We start from the raw sequence: 18231 nt of genomic DNA on the forward strand, positions 1-18231 counted from the left end.
TTTGAAAGGCAAAGCAGGAGAAAACTACAAATAATAGTACGTCAGCTATGTTGAACATGATGGACAGGTCACAGAAAAAGAAGATTAAGAAAAAGTTGTTGGACTTGGCCAGAAAGAAGATGTAAGTGCAGGCTCAGTGGAGCAAGAGACCAAGTAAGACTGTAGAGTCATGGACAGAGTCAGCAGCACGGAAGTCAAGGTAACAGGACAAGACAAACAAAAACAATGTATATGCCGTTTCTGTTTGTAAGGTTTCCAAACTGTTATTTATTTATTTTTAAAGTAGTACTTGTATACACAGCCAAACATTTAGAGCTCAACTGTAAACAGAGCTTACATTTTAGTGAGGCTTCTTTTAAAAGTACACTGAAATGTCTGTATCAGCAGCATAATGCTAGTAACAGCTGAGCAAAGTGTAATGACAAAGCAGCGTATACTGTAAGTAAACCTCAGTATTTAGACCAGTTCCCATTACTTGAAGTCTTGCATTTCTTAAAAACTAGTTATTAGACTAGTTCAGAAATATTCTGTTAAAATACTTGTATAAATTCATCAATACTCATGGCTTTCAAATTCTCATTTTCAGTCTTCTAAGAACAGCATCCTAATTCTACCATCACCAAAATACATATTCGATAAAAATAAAGCTGGTCATATAAGTGAGTGTGTAGCTATCCATAAACATAGATATAGAAATCTATAATTATCTAGACAGACAGACAGACAGACACATGACCAGCTCCCTTTTGTCTGCATTATAAAAGGAAGACTTCGCATATTTTATCATTGTGAAACAAAAGCAAATATGTATTAAGTCATTAATTTGCCATCAAACAAGTTATTTGCATCGAAGGTTACAGGAATATAAGAAAATTCCAATTTAAATGCATTTATCTTCTGAGCCAACAAGCCATTCTCCTGTAAAACCAATACAGTTATAAAAGGTGACAGGATGTAAGTGTTAGTATTCTCTCACTCTCTTCAAAGTAACACATTGTTATTCTGATGCCAAGTGATAAAAACAGCCTGAGATGCAGTACAGATGGTTTTATGCAGTACAGAATAACAATAGTTTCTAACCCAAATATGCTTTTCCTCACAGGAATTAAAACTGCATAAGCTTTTATCTTGCAATCAGTAAACATTTTGTAATAAAAATGGATTATAAAATAATTTATAACCTGTTAAGCAAATTTTTAACAATTATCTTTGAAGTCTAAAATAGACCTTAATTTAAAACAGCTTTACATTGGTGAACATTACAGTACATGATAAAAACATACTGGACTAGGTGAAAACAAATGCGTTTCCCCAGTTAGAGCTGAACTGCATATTTTATATGTTTATTCAGGTAAACAAGCTGATGCTAACATTGCAAGCCAAATTCTGCCCAGGTTTGCACCCCACCATAATGAACGGATCTGTAAAGCGAAATCTGTCCTTTTCGATGAAAGATATTTTAATAGCCATGCTGATTTTTCAAGTTTTATTTTTGGAAATATGCACACAGCATGCACACACACACTAATGGTATCCCAGCCTGTTAACCAAACAGCAGCTTTCTTGCTAGCCTTTTTTTTTTGCTAGCAGTGCAGCTAAACTGCAAATAACAATTTGTCATCCACATAGTCTTGCCATTTTGTTAACAAGGAGCTGGATTATATTACTCTGTAATTACATGGTTCTGTAGTGAGATTAATTGCTTAACAACAAGATACCCAATGTAGCTGCTTAATAGAAATTCAGTATTCACAGGTACAATACCAAATGTGCACCGTAACATACAAAATTAAAATCTTCAGTCAGTCTGAAGCAACAGAATTTTTTTTTACATGTTACAATTTTTAACATATCTTTCATACTGTTAGCTTAATACTCAATATCCACTTTGAAGTGTCTCCATTCTTAGAAGTGTATTTACTTTTCTCTTATACTGGCAATCAGAAAGGATATGTAAAGATTTCAAACTGACAGGAATGTCCATACTTATATTGAAGCCTGGAACACATTTAGCCATTCTCCACAATTTAACAAACTAGGCCCTACTCCTGCCTTTATGAGCCACATAAATGGATCCTCACACTAGTGCAGAGCCCCACTGACTTCACAGGGATGTCCTGCAGGTAGATTCTTGTGAGCTCTGACACCAGTTCCTCTTAGTTAAGTCTTAACTTCTCTGGTTTTCTTTTCCCTTCTGTAAAATGAGGATAACATTTAGCTACCCCACAGGATTGTAGTGAGAAGCACTCAGTATCTGCAAAATGCTACATTGGGGTTAAAATACACCAAAACCTTCTAATTCCTGGAGGCATAATGGCTCCCCAATGTCCAGCATAGCTAAAAAAATTTCCCTTGAAACTCTTTAAAATGAAACGTTAGGCATGAAGCAACAAGGCTTCACATCTCATGCAGTCTGAGGTTGGGAAAGGAGGAATCAAAGGTCTCCCATTTTAGTATACATGTAGCCAGTTAATTTGGTGATGGCTTAAAGAATCTCTCCCCTAACCCACATCAAAATCATTAAGATGAACCCTATGCATGGAGTTAATTACACTGAGAATATGAGGGCCTACAAAATTAAAAATGCTAAGCTGACACCCGGGTCAAAAAGGACTCAAACCAAAACTATATTAAATGCAAAAAAGCCCTACAAACACCTAGAAAACAAAGAGGAAAAAATACATTTGTGTAATATTACTGTTGCACAGTTAAGTGCTGAAAAGCCCGGAAATACCAAAAGTAAAGCTTGAATGGGCAGGCTTATCTCTGCCCCTTGAGCATATGCATTATGATACACAATTGTTTTTTCACGTTAATCAAATATTATTAAAGCAGCAGGTGGCAGAGCAGCTGCTGAATGGGGACAGATGACTTGTCCCAGGCCATCAATAAGCTGCTTGCTATCTCTCAAATTCCTCCCTGAGCCTGTCCCCTAATACTCTTTCCAAAATCCTACTGTGCTCCCTAACACAGAGTGTGATGAAAAGGCCCATTGTCAACTTCCTCCACATCCAGCTATACCACATGCATTGGAAAAAGATCATTTCTGCTTCACTCAGTGCTTTTGTGGCTCTTATTTGGCTTGGATTACTGTGCCGAATTCCCATTTTTATTCACCCTTTTGCTGCATTTTTAGATTGCATTTCTTTGTTTTTACAAATTAAATTTGAAATGTACTTAGTGCTGTATGTTGATCCTAGGGCTATAAATTCATTGCATCTTTTTTCTTAACTACAGGGCAGCCTGCAAGGTGTTCCACTCCTCAAACTGCTTACAATTTAGGATGCATATTTTACGAGTTTAAGTTTACTTTCATGTGTTAGTTTTAGATTGTTGAATGAATAATACATTTTATTATGCATTTTGTTACTATAATATGGGGCTATCAGAAAGTACGCCCTAGACTTTTCTTCTTTTAGCTAAAAAGAACTTTACTTTTTTCTTTGCTAAAAATGTGGATCTACAACAGATGTTTTGTCTTGCAATCAAAATAAAGACTCAAGAGTGTTTTGGACTTGGAAGGGTTATTATTTGCAGTAGGTTAAGTGTGCTTTAGATTATGCTGCCAGAAATATGGCCAAGTTCAGAGGCAATTAGTGTATGCTAGGGAGCTTGAGCATTAAGGAGCCTTAAGGCACTGTAATGTGCAGATAGATAACACGAACATGACATAAGTTTATGAAGGAAGACTGACATGACCTAACAGCCTCCTCTTAGTAGTTTTTCTTGCTATGTTCCTCTCTTCCAGCCCCTGGGCCAGATTCAGAAGTGATGTATAAAGGGGTGCTATGCATCACTAGATGCACATGAACCTAAGGGAGCCTAATTTTCTGTAGTATAAATGAATCTCCGGGCAGTCTGAGGGCAAGATCATTCTCTCCTCTACCCCTCCCTCACAGTAAAACCAAGAAGAAGGGTCTAGGATCCCCTTGTACATGTACCTCATATCATCCTGTGTGGACCAATGTGTATTACCCACCTGTGGAAAAAGATGTAAGGACCTGCTCCCAAACCTTACAAATCCCAAGAGATCTACACAGATTCCAAAATATCAAAGAGGAAGTCTGTCTCTCTCCACCAGCTTTGGCCCCACCAGAACTATGCCACCAGGGGGTTGAGCCCTACTGGTAGCTGAGTCTGAGATCCCTGTGAGGGTAATCTCCACACGACTGGGAATTAGGGGGGCAGGGCATACCCCTTCCTCAATATAGATGCAGACCCATAGAGACGTGTTTCCAGACTCCAAGGATGAAATTGCCTAAGGAGGTTGCAGAATCTCCATCACTGGAGATTTTTAAGAGCAGGTTAGACAGACACCTGTCAGGGATGGTCTAGATAATACTTAGTCCTGCTATTAGTGCAGGGAACTCGACTAGATGACCTCTCAAGGTCCCTTCTAGTTCTGTGATCTGCCACATAGCAAGTTACTATGGAATCATCTCTGAATGTGGCCAGAATTCATGTTTTTCTTTGTGGTATAAGGAATTTTTTTTTTAAATTCACATTTGTTGGAGTTACAGAGATCTAGTTAACATTTCTTTTGTATATACTGTTAATATCTTTGCACTTGGATATCAGTGTTGGATGCTGTCTTAATTTAAATTATTATATCATAATAATTTAGCACTTAATTGCATTTTTTTTTAATTTTTTTTTTTTTTAGTGTGGAGTTGGATTTTAAACAGCAGGAAGACAAACTACAGCCGGTTCTGAGAAAACTTCACCCTATTGAGGAAACTCAGGTTGCACCTTTGCCTTATTCTCAGGAGAGTTACTCCTCAACTCCAAAACAAAAATCCAAAACTGAATCAAAAAAGCATGGAAGATGGAAACTCTGGTTTCTTTAATTAAGTCTATTAGCTATGGAGTTTAAGGCCTTCTTTGAAATATATTTGGAATTCAATTAATCATCTAAAAAGGGATCTTGGTAAATTGATCAGTGTTATCAGCCACTGTTACTCTGGTTATTATGGGCAGCATTCAGTTCTCACCATATGTACCAAAAGGCCTTTGTACCTATAAACTAATGTTCATGAGCAAGGCATTAAATCATACCTTGCCAACTTTTATTTGCAGTTACCAATGTGGGATGTAAAATCAGAATTGAAATCTGTATACACAAAGATGAGAAGTAAAACTATTTTCCCGCTACCCTCTGGCCCCCTTAGATCTGCAAGTGTCACGTTTCATCCTGTACACAGCTAAAATCATTATTTTTAAGCTTTTTTATGTTCTGTTTCGTTTTAAACATTAATGAGGGAAAAAAGCAAGCCTTATGTTTGCAAAGATCTTCAGTTTTACATTTAATTTTGCAAATAAGTGGGGGTCATGAGAAGTGCAATTTTTAGCACATAATATCCTGGAGAAAGCACAACTTTTCAAATGGTCCAAGACCATGAATAATATCTATGATGTGACTATATATGTGTATTTGCCTTCATGTGCTGTAGAGTTAAACCAAGTTATTACATCTCAGCATCATACTGACACCTCTAATTTAGTGTCATCATTATTACCAGACTTATGATATGTTTACTGCTCATTTCAAAGGATAAGCAGCCAGAAACCACCAGAAGTCAGGACACACCTTTAATCACTAAAAGTTGATAGGGTCAAAGCTAAGCTTTCTTAGATCTCATTTTTATATTTTGGTACCCAAAGGCCAAATGCTATATTCTGTCACAGAATATGAAAAAAAATAAGATGGATAATATTAAAATGATAGATTGTTGGGAGTTGCCACAATTTAAATCCTTTTTGTAATTCAATCTTCAGAAAAACTGTACACTATTGTAGAGGGTGCTAGAAATTTCATAGTATGCATTATGCTTTATTACAAGAGTTCAGAAGGGCCTGGCAACTTTAATAGTTATTTATTTAGCTGAGCTTCTAAGATCAATTTCCAGACCAACATAATATCACTTGTATTAAAATAATATATTAACTGTATTAATCAATCACACTTAGGGGGAAAAGCTGTGAATCAAATTTCTTCTTAGATTTTTAAAAACAGAAACACTTTAAATCCACGATCAGTTATACACTGCAATCTTTTCCCTTTCCATATTAAGCGCTGTCATTAAAAAACCCTAATCTAGGTGACTGTCTGGAAAACTCTTGTAATGATAGGGATTGGGAATCTTGTTTCTTTTTTCTTTTAGTTAAATAATTTAAATAGTGTACACTCATGTGACAGAAACTGGGATACAAGGTACTGGCTCTGCAATTTCATATCCCAAGACAGCATTAAGATGTGAATTTTTCAGTCTTTAGATGCAGCAAACAGGTGGAAGAAATGAATCCCTAACAGAAGAGTCTGCACCTACTAAATAAACCTGGAGATGTTTATGCTCAACTCTTCCCCCCCTGCCACTTACCTCAACATCAAATCCATTGTTAAGTACTATTAATTCTACAAGGATCCTGAAGCAAGCAATGTGGTCTTTGTCTTCGAAGTAATAGGAAGTTAATGTGAGTACATAGAGTATATGTGAAACTGTTTATGTCCACTTCAAAACTATTTCAACTGGATGCTTTAATGAAAAAACTCACCTTTGTAGTAAATGTCAAGAGGGCTACAAATCCTTGTACATAAGTAAACGGTATTCTAAAATATTTTTGTGAGCGATAAAGGATGAGAAAAGGTGTGCCATGAAGGAAGTGCAATTGTTTCATGTGGAAAAAAATGTTTCATGTATTTTATACTGTTTTTAATTAAAGTTATAAAACTGTTTACAAGATATCCCATCTTGTTTTAACAATCCCAACTATTTCAAAGCATTAAATATATATATAATTTATTTACTTATTTTTCCTAAACAGGACAAAGTCTCAGATATGGGCATAAGTAGAAAAAACACACACATTCAGTCTTTAAAACAGTGCTATACCTCAAAGTATAGTGTCACACATACAAAGAAAATATCCTACAAGCCAAGTATATTTTTTAAAACACTGAGTCAAGCATCTCACAAATGGGATTCTTTACAGATGGTTAATGTCAACTAATAAAACAGACTTCTTAAAAATCCATTCTAAATATTCTTGTGTGCAGGGACTCTGATGCAAAAGTCTTAAATGTTTTTATGCTTGGTTATTGAGTCATACCCAAAACTAGTATTATTACAGGCATTCGGAATGAAAAAGAAGGATCCCTTGGTGAAATATTTAAGAGCTAAAAAATGGAAGTTATCACTGAGTGTTTTCTACATGTCCAGACTATTTTCTTAAACAAATTGCAGATTTTTAATTTTTTACATTTTTTTTAAAAAGAAAAAGCTAACATGCATAGTAAAATACCATACCATACTATGTAATTTGTAATAAAATGTTTTTGCAAGTGTGTTAAACGCATCATATTGTGTTACATTTAGGATCACACAGGCTTGATTTAGATCTTGAGAGGAATATTTACTTCTTACAACTTTTAGCTACACATGGTATGTGACTGACATAGAACTGTTTCCACCCTAATGTGATACATGTGATAAAAAGCAGGAACAAAATTATGACAAAGAAAACATCACCAGTATTAGTGTAGCATATTATGTAATTTTGCTGCTAAATTCATTGGCAATATCATGCATTCTCAGACACTAAATTTACTATTTGCACTGCTCCCATAACATGCTTAAATTACTTTCTAATCAATAAATACTGCAGTAATTTTGCATTACTTACTGTTTTCATACTACATGGACAATGTTTTCTAAGTCTGCATAATTCCCATTAAGCAACAATGACATTCCTATGTTTTGAAATTATTATTAGGAAACAATTTGTGTAAGTACCACTTGTTTTCTTAAAATTAATCAGTGTAAAATACTTTATAATCAGGGTAAAATGAAAAAAATCATGATTAAAACTGAAAAAACCCACAATAAGTACAAAGTGTTTGGTTTTTCTTGCTTCAGACAAGATGCTATGCAATGAACAAACAATAACTGGCTATGCATTCTTTACTTTCACTCAATGTTTTAATGGTATATTACATTTAAAAAACCTAATAGATTATTTTTTCATAAGCATTTTGAAATCAAGCTGTTAAAATTTCATTAGTCTAATTGCGTATGTGTAATAGCACACAGTATGCACTACTCTTAATTTTGTGGCTGTGATTGCCACCAATAATATAATGGCAGTCTGTTTACAGCTCCGCTATACTAGGATGAAGCAGAAGGCCTGAAACATTTCTTAGCATTATTTCAGTATCAGTAAAATACAACTGTAGCTGCTGGAAATATGCTGCCAATTTATTTAACTGAATGCAGTCTCAAGGTAAAACTTGGTATATTATTTGTATATGCCATGTCCATTAGCTCCATTCATGATAATATTCAATTCATACTTCAGTGCACAAAAAGCTAGATAATAGTGAGGGGGAAAAGTCTTAATTTTTGCAATAATAGCTTGTAATGAGTAATTTGAAATGTGTGTATAAGAAAAAAAAATTTTACATTGCGCCACAAGTAAATACTTTTTTTACTTTGCAGTAGCCAATGAAGAAAATGCAAACATTGCAAACCTTCTGCCCAAGACTTTGGCACTCACGGTACCCCATGATTCATACAGTTTGAGACCAGAAAGGACCATTATATCATCTAGGCTGATCTCCGGGTATAACAGAGGTCACTGAATTTCATTCAGTCATCCCTGTTCTGAGCCCAAAAACTTGTGTTTCATTAAAGCACATCTTCCAGAAAGGCCTCATTCTTGATTTGTAGACTTGGATAATCCACCATTTCCCTTGTTCATTTGTTCAAGTGGTTCAGTGCCCCCACTGTTAAAAATCTGTGCTTATTTCTAATTTGAATTTGTCTGGCTTTAACTTCCAGCCATTGCTTCCTGTTATGTCCTTCTCCTCTAGATTAAAAAAACCCTTTAATGTCTTATATTTTCTCCCCATGAAAATACTTCTACACCATAATCAAATTACCTCTTGATCATCTTTTTGGTAAAGAGACTGAGCTCCTCAAGTCTCTCACTGCAGGGAATTTTTTCCAGCCCTCGTATCATTTTATGGCTCTTTTATGGCACCCACTCCAATTTTTCCACATCACTTTAAAAATTTAGACGCCAGAACTGGATGGAATATTCCATCCAAGTGCCATTTCCAAAATTAAAATCACCTCCCTATTATTCTCTTTTTTTACATTCAAGGATCAGATTAGCCCTTTTAGCCACGACATCTTGCTGGGAGCGATGTTCAATTGATTGTCCACTGTGACCAATACATCTTTTTTCAGAGTCCTAATTTCCAGGATAGTGTCTCCCATTCTTAGATATGGCCTGCATTCGTTGTTGCTAGATATGTGACCTTGCATTTGATGGTATTAAAATATATTTTGTTTTAATGGGCCCAGATTATCAAGACATTCCGATTGCTCTGTATGTCTGTGTTGTCATCATTATTTACCACTCCAGCAATCTTTATGTCATCGGCAAATTTTATCAGCAATGATTTTAAATTACTTCCTCAAATTTTATAAGCAAAGATACAAAATAGCCAAAATTGTTTGACCGTTAGCAAACACTGAAAAGTCCATTTATTTATTTTCATTGCTGTGTTTGTGGGGGAAACATACTGAGTTGGTGTTTTTGAGTAACGTGGGGGGTCTTTGTGATTTGTGGACTTATAACACTTATCAAAAGTGCCTAGAAGAGTGCATCAGAACTTCTAAAATGTGTTTACAGGACTCTCTTTCCATTTATCATTTTTTTAAAGCAACCCATTTTTCAGCACCAGAGAAGCTTAAAGGTCCTGGTTCTGTCAAAGCAAAATCTTGCTGCAGCTGTATACATTAAGCCTTTATTGGGTCTTCCATAATAAAAGAGATAAACAAATAATCTAGTGTGGACAGAGTGACTACAGATAGGAGAACAAACAAAAAACGAAAGTGAGAGGAGACTGGAAGAACACAGACTTGAAGAAGACAGACACTGGAGACTGGGTGTAAGGATACAGTCACTTATAACAACAAAAAAGGCCATGGTTATCTTGCAAAAATCATGGTCCATATCATATTCCAGTAACTACGCATGATTCTCTTCACCTGAGTATCAAGGAGATAAACTGATACAAACTGTTATTAGTTTTACCAACACTGCAACTAACATGCCCATATCAATACACACATATTTACCAAATGCCTTTTAAAAAAATATTGTATAAAAAGATTTAATTTCAAGGGGAAAATATTCAAAAACCACCAGTATCAAAATGGTGAAAGTAATTCCCCTCCTGTAAATTATAAACCATATTTAACATCGTAGACTCAGAATTTAGGCTCATCATTAAGTATATAACTTCGCAACTCCCAGTGAAAAGAGCTGATTAAATGAACAGACTGTGTTTAAATCCAAGCTAATAGAGCCCATACCAGAATATTCTTCTGCATGTTAAACAGCATGTCGGGTTCTTATAAATCATCTGGGGTAGAATAAAATATAGTGCTAGCATTAATAGTGACTTGGCCAGAAATAACTATTCTAAACCTGACCATCTATTGCTTCCAAGTTTTGTTTGTTTTTGTGGGGGTTTTTTTCTTTTTTTCTTTTGTTTTTTTAGAGCTAAATTTTCCCCAATCTTATTTAAAGAGATATTTGTCTTTTAGGAATTAAAAGTATTTCTATCTAATAAAGAATATTTATGTTCCTAATCTTGAACAACAGAGTATTCAAAAATAAAGTGAAGAGATTTTAATTATATAAGCAAATTCTTTGATGGAAGTAGCCCTTTCAGCCTATTCAAATACTAAGAGAGGAAGAGTGCCTCATATCATTCATGAAGTTACCATCTAGCTAATTAAAGGGAACTCTTTACAAGCATTAGCCAGAAGGTTTGCAGTGGTGGTGACACATGGCCTTGAAGAGTATGGAGAATCCTTAGAATTCCTATGAGCCCAAACTCTGTATCTCCTTCCTAGTAGCCAAGAGTGGTGAGGGAAGGCAGACGTCCTCATGACGTCATTACTGTTCACTTCACTGGCAAGGAACCACCTTGCCTTTCATACTAGCATCCGGCTAGTGAGCTTCATTCTCACTACGTGTCTGAAGGTTTTCAAACCCTGGTGAAGGCTGGGGGAGAAAAAAAAAATCCTAGAGAGAAAACTAAATGATCAAAAATAGATTTAGCTTTTATAGCAAAAACACATTTAGGACAAAAATGGTAAAAAACAATAATTGAAGGGAGGGTTTTGGGGATCCTGAGGTTTCCAGGAATCTTTGCAAATTTTAAATTTCACACACAAAAAATTAAAATGTTCTGATCTCTAAAATTTGTTACTGTGCTCACATGTGGAATGCAAGTTTGTGACATATTGTACGTGACAGCGTATCCCATGTTAGACATAGGTATCTGGGCCCATTATATACAACAGAACCATCTATTGTCAGTACTTTTGTTGAATCAATTTAACAATTGTCATAACAGTAATAAAGGTTTTAAATCACATCCATAAGTTATAAAACAGAGAAAAATCAATCTTTTTGAACAGTCAAAAAAGCTGACTATTGAAGTATTAAATTATTTATAGTTTCATAACTAGACTCTTGAATTATATATCCTCTTGCAACAGCGAATATTTTGCATGTTATATTAGTGCTTATCTATGAATGTCATGTCCTACTGATGATCTTTATCCTGTGATCAGAAAACACACTGTATTTAACAAAATAACCATCATCAATATACCTTTACTCCCTCTGTTTCAAGGCAACTCCATTCTACCTTGAATATGTGAATTCTGTTAAAATCCCCTGTTGACGTCCAAAATGCTAGGCTCTCAAGTACAGACACACACACGCTTTGAGGCATACTGCATACTTGTGCACAGTTCAGAAGTTGGAAATATGTGTAAAGAGTATAATCTATGCAAATTAAAAGCACCAACAAAAGAACACCGTGTTGGATATTTATACGTAAAAAGCACCCATTACAGTGCATAAAGAATACCAAATAAAAATCCCACTGATCTTTAAACCAAATTATGAAAAGAATGCATAATGCGAAACCAATGTTATTTGATTAACTTTTGTCGTATTGGGCCTAACCCTACAAATCCTTGTTCAGACATGTAGTTCCATTGTATTCATTGGGGCTACTCAAGCAGAACCACTCAGGAGCGAATATTTACAGAATCAAGATGTAAATTTGTATCATAATGAACATATTTCCTTCTTTTAAAGAAGAAGCAAGCATCACCAAAAAACTTCCAATATCTTTGCAAATACATAATATGCAAATTCCATATTATTATCAGTGCAATACATTTTAAATAAGAGGTGAAATATATAGTCATTTTTTCAAGGTGAAAAAATGATTTAGATTCAACTACTGTAACACCTGTATAGCAATTTTATGTAAGAAATGAATATATATGATTTGTGATACATTACTTTAAAAAAAAGCCATCACCTAAACTATCCTCCTTTATAGTTCTTTGTCCAGAAACTGTTTTTCCTTCTATTTGTTCTGCTATGATCTATTCTCTAATCTAAATTCTAGGTGCAACTTTCAAGTCAAAAAAATGTAATGCATAAATCTCAATCTGATGCTGATCCAAGAAGGATAAGGTTATGCATACTAAGTATCAGTTTCATTTCCATCTTACTACTTTATTGACACCACAAAAGTGAATCATTATTGGTTGATTACCAAGAGATGCTTTTAGAAATGCACTGAATTTTAAATAGTAAGTGCCCTCTTAAAAATTCCTGATGCTGTCAGTATTCATTAAATAATTACAGTGTGTTCAGATGTAATGCTTTCAGGCTACATTCATGTTCACAGTGTGCATTTTTAATACAATTGCACTTAGTTAAAAATATATATGTGCAAGACTTAAACTTTCAAATACATTATGCTGCAGTTAAAAAGGGGGAAAACTAACTATGGGTCTACTAACGTAATGCTTCAGAAAATATCCTGTTGTGGTTTTGTATTATTTCAAATATACAGACATCATCACAGTTTAGCAGAGGGGAAATAAAATTAAGGAATTTTGATAAATACATCAAGCTATATTTCTACAAACAATTTAACCTACAGAAACAATAACAATATTTTGTCTGCATTCTACTGTCTATATATTTTATTATATACAAACACACACAATTCAAACCTAATTACTTTTGTCTGCTCTCTCAATGTTAAGTTTTTCTTCCATAAGAATCATAGCTACTTTACTTACTCAAGGATTAATCCTTGTCATTTTGGGGTGGGAGGGGTACAAAATCATTAACCGACAGTATGTTGTTGGAAGTGGGAAAGCAAGTGCCAAGATGATAGCTGGAGAGAGAATTAGGAGTAAGAGAAGGTTTTTATCATTCTTAGGGATACAAACACCATTACAGATGATGAAGAGTGGAGGACAGAGAATGAGAGAGGATGGTGTCCAGGGGACAGACTGAGAGCCTAGAAGGACGAAGAGAGAGATCACAGTGAGAGGGTAAAGGAATAATATGGAATTAGAGGAAGAGAGGAGAGAGTTAATTCAGAACTTTGTCAATTTTGATTTTTTATAAATGATGTAATACAGTACAGAGAAGGAAGAGGTAAGGGAAGAAGTTTTAAGAAGAGAGTCAAAGCCATTAAAGTGTGCAGATTGGCAGGAAACATTTCATGATCTCTCTTTCCAGGTTTCCACCAAAATATTTTTTTCAGAATGATACAGAACTTTAAATGAATAACGTTCACCTAAAATGCAAGCTTTTACACCAATTAAGTACATTGTGTGCATATATGCTGCAAATAGTGACAAACATTTACAGATTTTTAAAAAAAGTTAATAAAGGCCCATATCTTCAGCTGATACAAACCAGTGTAGCTCCACTGAAGCCAAATTTCTGATGCAGAATATTTAAGTGGTCCAATAAACAAAATATTTTAAAAGGTAACAAACTTTGTTAAATATAAAGTTGCGCAAAACTCAACAAGAGTTAATCTCTTCTAATATTAAGTTATGTCAGTGTATTCTTAAATGGATAATCTTGGAATAACCATATTATTTCTCAGGACTTGCATGGGCACACATCAAAGCCTCTGTTTCATTATGAAAGTTGTAATTGCCAGGGCCATATTCTGCAATCCTTCACTTATTTAAAATCAGTATGCCTATGGGAGTCATTACCCCAACTGAACAACCACAATGTGAGTAAATGTTGGCAGAATAAAGCCTCCAGTCCAATTTACATGTCAACAACCAAAGTTTTTTTTTAATTTACACAACATTTTTAGCAAGTTAAAATCTTGTAATGGCAAAAAATAAAATTAGTTTTGGTTAAACAAACCCAATTAAATTCATCATTTGATCACTGACAATTTAAATAGGACCTTTCTCCTCCTATTATAAGCCACACAAAAATTATAATCCAAAACTTTACAGTTTACTGAACACACAAGAGAGTTACAGGAGGTTTTGATTGCTTTTTACCACCTGGGATTTAAATCCTGTATTATGTGAGGTGCAAGAGGTTGTGATAAAAATACTTAAGTTTATGTCAAGAGAAACTTACAATGAGCTCTGAATCGCGTCCCATGGAAATGACTGTTCTATTGACTGTCCTCAGTAGCTTTTCCATGATTATCTGGACATGGCGCTGTGTTGGTCCCTGGAGAGAAAGGATAATCTAGTGGAAACTATCACCAAAAGACAATCAATACAACTCAAATATTGATGCTTGTTATTAAATCCATCTATCCTGTTGGAACCAAATCAATTATAACTCCTCACAACTACTGCTCAACAAGATGAAAAACGGTCTTTGTTAAAAGCAAAGACTGCACAAAGAAAATAGACTTTTTATTACTGCTGCTACTGAAAGTCAATTACAGAGAGTACTTTTAAAAAAAAAAAAAAGCAAATCCTTAGGGGAAAAAACGCAGTGTTTATGGCATTTGGTTAGGTCACAATTTAGTTTTCCAACGACATTTTTTCACCATTTAAAATCAAATGTCTCTGACCAAGGTAAACATGGCACACTTAATAACAGTGCATCCAATAAATTAAACAATTTAGCTAAGGCCTTTCAAACTAATTCTCAATTGTTTTTTATATATTCTGGTTTTAAGAGGTGATCTGCTAGGATTTTTTTAAAAAAACATTAAAAGTGTGGTGTTGACAGTGAATGCCCTTTGTGAACATGTTAGGGATGTATGTCCCAACCCCGTACGGGGAGGAAGTCCCACAAAGTCTGGGGGTAGGGAAGCATCATACTAATATAGGGAACTTGCTTCCCCTCCCACAATGTAAATGTGCTCCTTAAAAATTACTTGCCTGCCTTGCCCTAATGCAGCTTTCTTTAGGGACTACTCTATGGTTGTCAACATTTAAAATGTTTTGCCAGACAATTCTCTGAATAGGATATGCTGTAGGCTGTTGTTGGACAGCTGTGCAACCCTGCTAGTGAAATGCATTTTTATTATTATTATTAAATGAGTGAGAAAAATAACCCACGGTTCACCAGGTTGCATTTAACTTCCAGAGGCTCCAGCTGGCATATGTGAAAAAGTATCCCTCATCTCCAGTACATGTATGTGCAGCTACTGTTCTGCAGCACTCAAGCTCCCTGCTGGTGACAAGCAGGGACTTTCCTACTCTCACCTCCAGGGACTGCTTCCTTTCCCCACAGCTCCTCCATCTCCCTTTTCTGCCTGCATACAGGCTTCAATCATCTGGCAGCTCAGCAGCCCTCTCTCACCCAGTTGTTGGTTGTCTCTCTCTCAATAACAGAAGCCAGCTCCTAACTCTGTACCCACCCCTCATGCAGACCTTCTCAACTGTGTTCAGCTCAGCAGGCGGTGGAGCTGCAACCCAGTAAGTACAGCTTGCTGAGAGAAATGCAGACAGCAAAAAATGGGGAGGGACTCCTGTGGTGTCAGGACAGAAGCTCATTTTCTTAACGTAATCTGCTTCCTGATGCCACAGAATCCGGGATCACTGGAAGAATGCAGTTACCAAGGACGTTTTTTTTAAAAAGTTGGAACTTGCCCTGGCCAAAGTGTAGGTAGCTATGCCGCTCATGTACAGGAATCCAGACTCAGAACCCTCTGGTCCAAAAATCTTTAACGCTGGCAAATAGCCAGAATGGAGTATAGCTCCCCATCAAAGGAGAGAGATTTGTATAGTCACTGTCTAGTCCAGTGGTTCTCAAACTTTTGTGCTGGTGACCCCTTTCACATAACACACCTCTGAGGGCGACCCCCCCCCCCCACTTATAAATTAAAAACACTTTTTTATATATTTAACACCATTATAAATGCTGCAGGCAAAGCAGGGTTTGGAGTGGAGGCTGACAGCTCGCAACCCCCCATGTAATAACCTCCTGACTCCCTGAGGGGTCTCGACCCCCAGTTTGAGAACCCCTGGTCTAGTCAATAAAAAACTGGGATCATGCAAATGACACACCCACAACTGAGCACAGGGCACTGCCTAACACAAAAAGGTTGTGCAGTTTTGCATGTGTAATTGTACAGCATCTTTACATTCTGAATGGATAGGACTGTTTAACTTCCCTATAATACTCAAGCAGAAGGAAGCACTATCAAGTTATTTAGTTATATCTTGAGAGAACTGGCTAGAAGGGGACTGTTTTGTTTTACTGAGCTGTCTGAAGAGCAGCCTACTTCCCGCAGATTGTTGTTAAATGTCATAGATCACGTGGGAATATTTCTGTACATTTTAAATTCCTGACAAATTGTTCATTCACACCATCAAACCAGCATTTTGGATTTTCCCCATAACTTGAACAAGTCTTGTTGTTAAGAAAGTCATTTAAGGCTACTCTTTCACAGTGAGAGACTTGTAAGATACTATTTTTTCCTCTAGTGAAATTTTCTGCTACAAATTTCAAACAGCACACTCAGTTTTTATCCTCTTTAGTTGATGAACAACCACCAAAGAACCAAAAGCAGGCCCAATAAACAAGCATCAATGCAATGAAGAGGCTAAAGAATTCATATTCCAAACTCATCCAACACTCCCCAACTGGCAGGAGGTGCAAGTGCTGTGGAGGAAGGATACTCAACTCCTGTGAGTATCTGACCAATATCTGGAGTGGTGTTATGGGATGAGCTCCAGAGGGAGCCGTATTTCCTCTTGGCCAGAATAAAGGTTGTCATAAGTGAGAAACCTTGGAGCCAGAGAGCAACATGGTGAAAGAGTAAACATCAGAAACACCACCTCACCACCGAACACCACAAGAGAGGAGGAGAAGAAAAAGAAAGCTAAAACTCAGAACAAAAATAAATGACAAAAACGAAGTCATTGCCAGCTTTACTTCATGATCACCCTTATCACTCACAAGACGTAGTATTCTTAAGGGCTAATTGGTATAAATGTCAGTTACTAACCACATCTTTCTTGTAAAGGACTTCCAGGATGTTACTAAGCAGTTGGCAGCAAGCCTCCAAGTCTTCCTGCCTTTCCAAATGATACTTCAACTGATCTGTCATCATTGGCAGCAAGATCTCCCTGCAGTCTGCACATAAAGATACAATGTTACAAGTATGTCTTACATAATTTCATAGTATACACACATCATATTGCAAACAGAGCGAATATTTTAAACAAAACTTTCAGGAAAAAAGTTAACTTCCTGGCAGACAGAAGGCCAGACCAAATTTTGGGCAAAAGTTTAAAAAAGAACAAAAAAACCAGACAGTCAATAGCACAGCAAAAAAATCCCTGCAACAGTGAGTCTCAGAGCCCAGGTCAACTGAGTCAGTTGGCTCAGGCTTTGAGACTTGCTGCCGCATGTCTTTTATTGCAGTGTAGACATTCCCTTAGACAACCTGAAGTATAAAGATTGGTACAAGCTTTGTCCCCAGCCTCCAATTCAGCAAGGAACTTAAGCATATGCATAACTTTAAACACATGACTACTCCTACTTATAAGTACATGTATTTAAGCATTGTGATCATGCAAATGACACATCCACAACTGAGCACAAGGCACTGCATAACTGAAGAAAAAGTTATGCCGTTTTGCATGTGTAACTGTACAGCACCTTTACATTCTGAATGGATAGGACTGTTCAACTTCCCTATAACACTCAAGCAAAAGGAAGAACTATCAAGTTAGCATTGACACAATCCAGTGAACATGTGCTCTGCAAATTAGGCTGCAAAAAGAGTCGAAAGTTGTTTCATTATGTTTTTGTTTTGAGGGGAAGGAGGATGTATTCAAGAAGTAAGGAACTGTCCTGACTTGACACAGAATCCTTAATGATGAG

The 18231-nt window shown here is 36.0% G+C and overlaps 2 protein-coding genes across 2 annotated transcripts in view; one reads left to right on the plus strand and one right to left on the minus strand.

The window, feature by feature from the left end:
* INSYN2A (inhibitory synaptic factor 2A) overlaps positions 1 to 4847 on the plus strand; it is a 57359-nt gene extending 52512 nt beyond the window's left edge. Inside the window, exon 3 of the mRNA XM_077820983.1 lies at positions 4664 to 4847. Within this exon, the coding sequence (XP_077677109.1) occupies positions 4664 to 4847 (184 nt within the window). The remainder of the gene's footprint in view (positions 1 to 4663) is intronic.
* DOCK1 (dedicator of cytokinesis 1) overlaps positions 1 to 18231 on the minus strand; it is a 549703-nt gene that overhangs the window by 379027 nt on the left and 152445 nt on the right. Inside the window, exons 26-27 of the mRNA XM_077822901.1 lie at positions 17351 to 17478; positions 14515 to 14610 (exon numbers count right to left, since the gene is read on the minus strand). Coding sequence (XP_077679027.1) covers positions 14515 to 14610; positions 17351 to 17478 — 224 coding nt within the window. The remainder of the gene's footprint in view (positions 1 to 14514; positions 14611 to 17350; positions 17479 to 18231) is intronic.

The sequence above is a fragment of the Eretmochelys imbricata genome, chromosome 7 (genome assembly GCF_965152235.1).
Source record: "Eretmochelys imbricata isolate rEreImb1 chromosome 7, rEreImb1.hap1, whole genome shotgun sequence".
In the NCBI taxonomy this organism is placed as follows: Eukaryota; Metazoa; Chordata; order Testudines; family Cheloniidae; genus Eretmochelys; species Eretmochelys imbricata.